At 44.6% G+C, this 2500-nt stretch overlaps 1 protein-coding gene across 1 annotated transcript in view; it reads left to right on the top strand.

Moving 5' to 3' along the window:
* LOC143298626 (serine/threonine-protein phosphatase with EF-hands pef-1-like) overlaps positions 1 to 2500 on the top strand; it is a 70208-nt gene that overhangs the window by 8439 nt on the left and 59269 nt on the right. Inside the window, exon 2 of the mRNA XM_076611507.1 lies at positions 1521 to 1594. Coding sequence (XP_076467622.1) covers positions 1521 to 1594 — 74 coding nt within the window. The remainder of the gene's footprint in view (positions 1 to 1520; positions 1595 to 2500) is intronic.

Raw genomic sequence — 2500 nt, 5'->3', positions numbered from 1 at the left:
GTTTTGGCCATCTCGTGATTAATTAAAGAAGAAGAAAAAAATATCCCTTGTTTTAATTTCCTCGCCATGCACGTCAGAGATAACTGGGACATTTATTGATGAATGCTAACACATGCTTCATCGTGGTTTGTTGTTGTTGTTTTTCTTGTTGTTGTTGTTTTGTTAATGGTGGTGTGTGATGGTGATGGTGGTAGTGATGGTGGTTGTGATAGTGATGGTGGAGGTGGTGGTGGTGGAGGTGGTAGTGGTTGTGATGGTGGAGGTGGTGATGCTGGTGATAGTGTGTGGTGGTGACGGTGGTGGTGGTGGTGATGGTGGTGGTGGTGGTGGTGATGGTAGTGATGGTGGTGATGGTGGTGGTGGTGGTGATGATGATGGTGGTGGTGGTGATGGTAGTGATGGTGGTGATGAGGGTGGTGGTGGTGGTGGTGGTAGTGATGGTGGTGATGGTGGTGGTGGTAGTGATGGTGGTAATGATGGTGGTGGTGGTGGTGGTGGTGTGCTTTGTTGGTGCGTGGTGGTAGTGATGGTGGAGGTGGTGGTGGTGTGTGGTGTTCATGCTGGTGGTAGTGTATGGTGGTGAGGGTGGTGGTAGTGGTGTGTGTGGTGGTGGTGGTGGTGGTAGTTATGGAGATGGTGGCGTATGGTGCTGATGGTGGTGGTGTGTGGTGGTGATGGTGGTGGTGGCGTGTGGTGGTGATGGTGATGATGGTGTTGGTGGTGGTAGTAGTTATGGAGATGGTGGCGTTTCAGTTTCAGTTTCAGTTTCAGTTGCTCAAGGAGGCGTCACTGCGTTCGGACCAACCATATACGCTACACCACATCTACCAAGCAGATGCCTGACCAGCAGCGTAACCCAACGCGCTTAGTCAGGCCTTGAGAAAGAAAAAAAAAACAAAAAAAAACAAAAACGGGGGAATAAATAATAGATAAGCTTACATAAATAAATAAATAAATGAATAATAATTATAATATAGAAAAAGGTAGTAGTAATAATAATAGTAACACTAATAAAATGATTAAAAAAAAAAGAGAAAGAAATAAAATAAAAAATAAATAAATAAATAAATAAGACAACAATGGTGATAGATAAGCGAATAAATGTAAAACATGAAGGCACACATTCACACACACACCCACACATGCACAACAGAAATGCACCAAACATGCAGTTTCACAGAATGGTGGCGTGTGGTGGTGATGGTGGTGGTAGCGTGTGGTGATGGTGGTGGTGGTGGTGGTGGTTGAGGTGTTGATGTTGGTGGAGGCTGTCCAGCGAGACAGGGCCTCATCAGGAGAAAAGCGGACCTGGACCTGGGCGGAAATTAATGAGTTTTCTTCACAGTTTTTTTAAAGTGCTTTCTCCTCCCGAGCCAAACAGGACAAACAGGAGACCTGGCAGGCGCAGGAAGTTTGTTTCCTGCAGATCAATAAGGGATCAGGAATAAAAGAGAAGAAGAAGAAGAAAAGAAACTACTTCCCTTAAGCCTGTGTGGCCGTGTCAGTTGCTTCCCACCAAGAATGTTTATACCCGGACAATTCTGGCCCGGCTGCAACCAAAGAGATGCAGGTCCTCTTAGTTGCTCTGGGGCTCGTTGGTACGTTTGTTGTTTATATCGCCGTTTTGTTGTTGCTGTTGTTGTTGTTGTACCCCCCGAAAGCGGAGTATGGCTGCCTACATGGCGGGGTAAAAACGGTCATACACGTAAAAGCCCACTCGTGTACATACGAGTGAACGTGGGAGTTGCAGCCCACGAAGGAAGAGAAAGGAGAAGAAGTTGTATTCGTTCTTGACCTCATACGATTGCTCGTAATCTACGAGTGGGCCTTTTTACTTTTAGGGCCGTTATTAACTCGACTTTGAGGCATCCCCACTCTGTTTTCAGCGGTGAGGATGTTGGGTATATTTTTTATGTTTCCATAATCCATTGAACACTGAAATGTCGCTCTTCGACATGGAAATACGGGATGTTTTCACGTGAGCATTTATTATTGTTCTGGATGTGTATACGCAGAAAGAGGTTTCAAGTAGTAGTATTTGTAGAAGTAATAGCAGTGATAGTGGTGGTGGTGGTGGTGGTGGTGGCGTTGGTGGTGGTAATAGTAGCAGTAGTAGTAGTAGTAGTGTAATGATGATAATCATGATAAAAATTATACTACTACTACTACTACTATCCCGAAGAGCGACATGCCAGTGCTCAATGGGTTATGGAAACACGAAAATATACCCAACACCCACACCGCTGAAAACGGAGTGCAGATGCCTCAAAGGCGAGTTGATACTACCGCTACTTCTACTACTGCTGCTACAATAATAATTATCCCAGTTCTCCTGTGAATCAAATCAGGGTGCGCTCGTCGCTTCCTTGCCGGTCACTCTGCCCACCGGTCATCACTCCTCTTGATTGAATATCTCTGAAATAAAAAAAAAAACAAAAGAAAAAAAAAGCGCGAAAAGAATGAGAAAAAGAAAGAAAGGAAAAAATATATATACATCATG

This window comes from Babylonia areolata, chromosome 24 (genome assembly GCF_041734735.1).
Source record: "Babylonia areolata isolate BAREFJ2019XMU chromosome 24, ASM4173473v1, whole genome shotgun sequence".
Lineage (NCBI taxonomy): Eukaryota > Metazoa > Mollusca > Gastropoda > Neogastropoda > Buccinidae > Babylonia > Babylonia areolata.
This window is presented reverse-complemented; position numbering and strand designations above follow the sequence as displayed.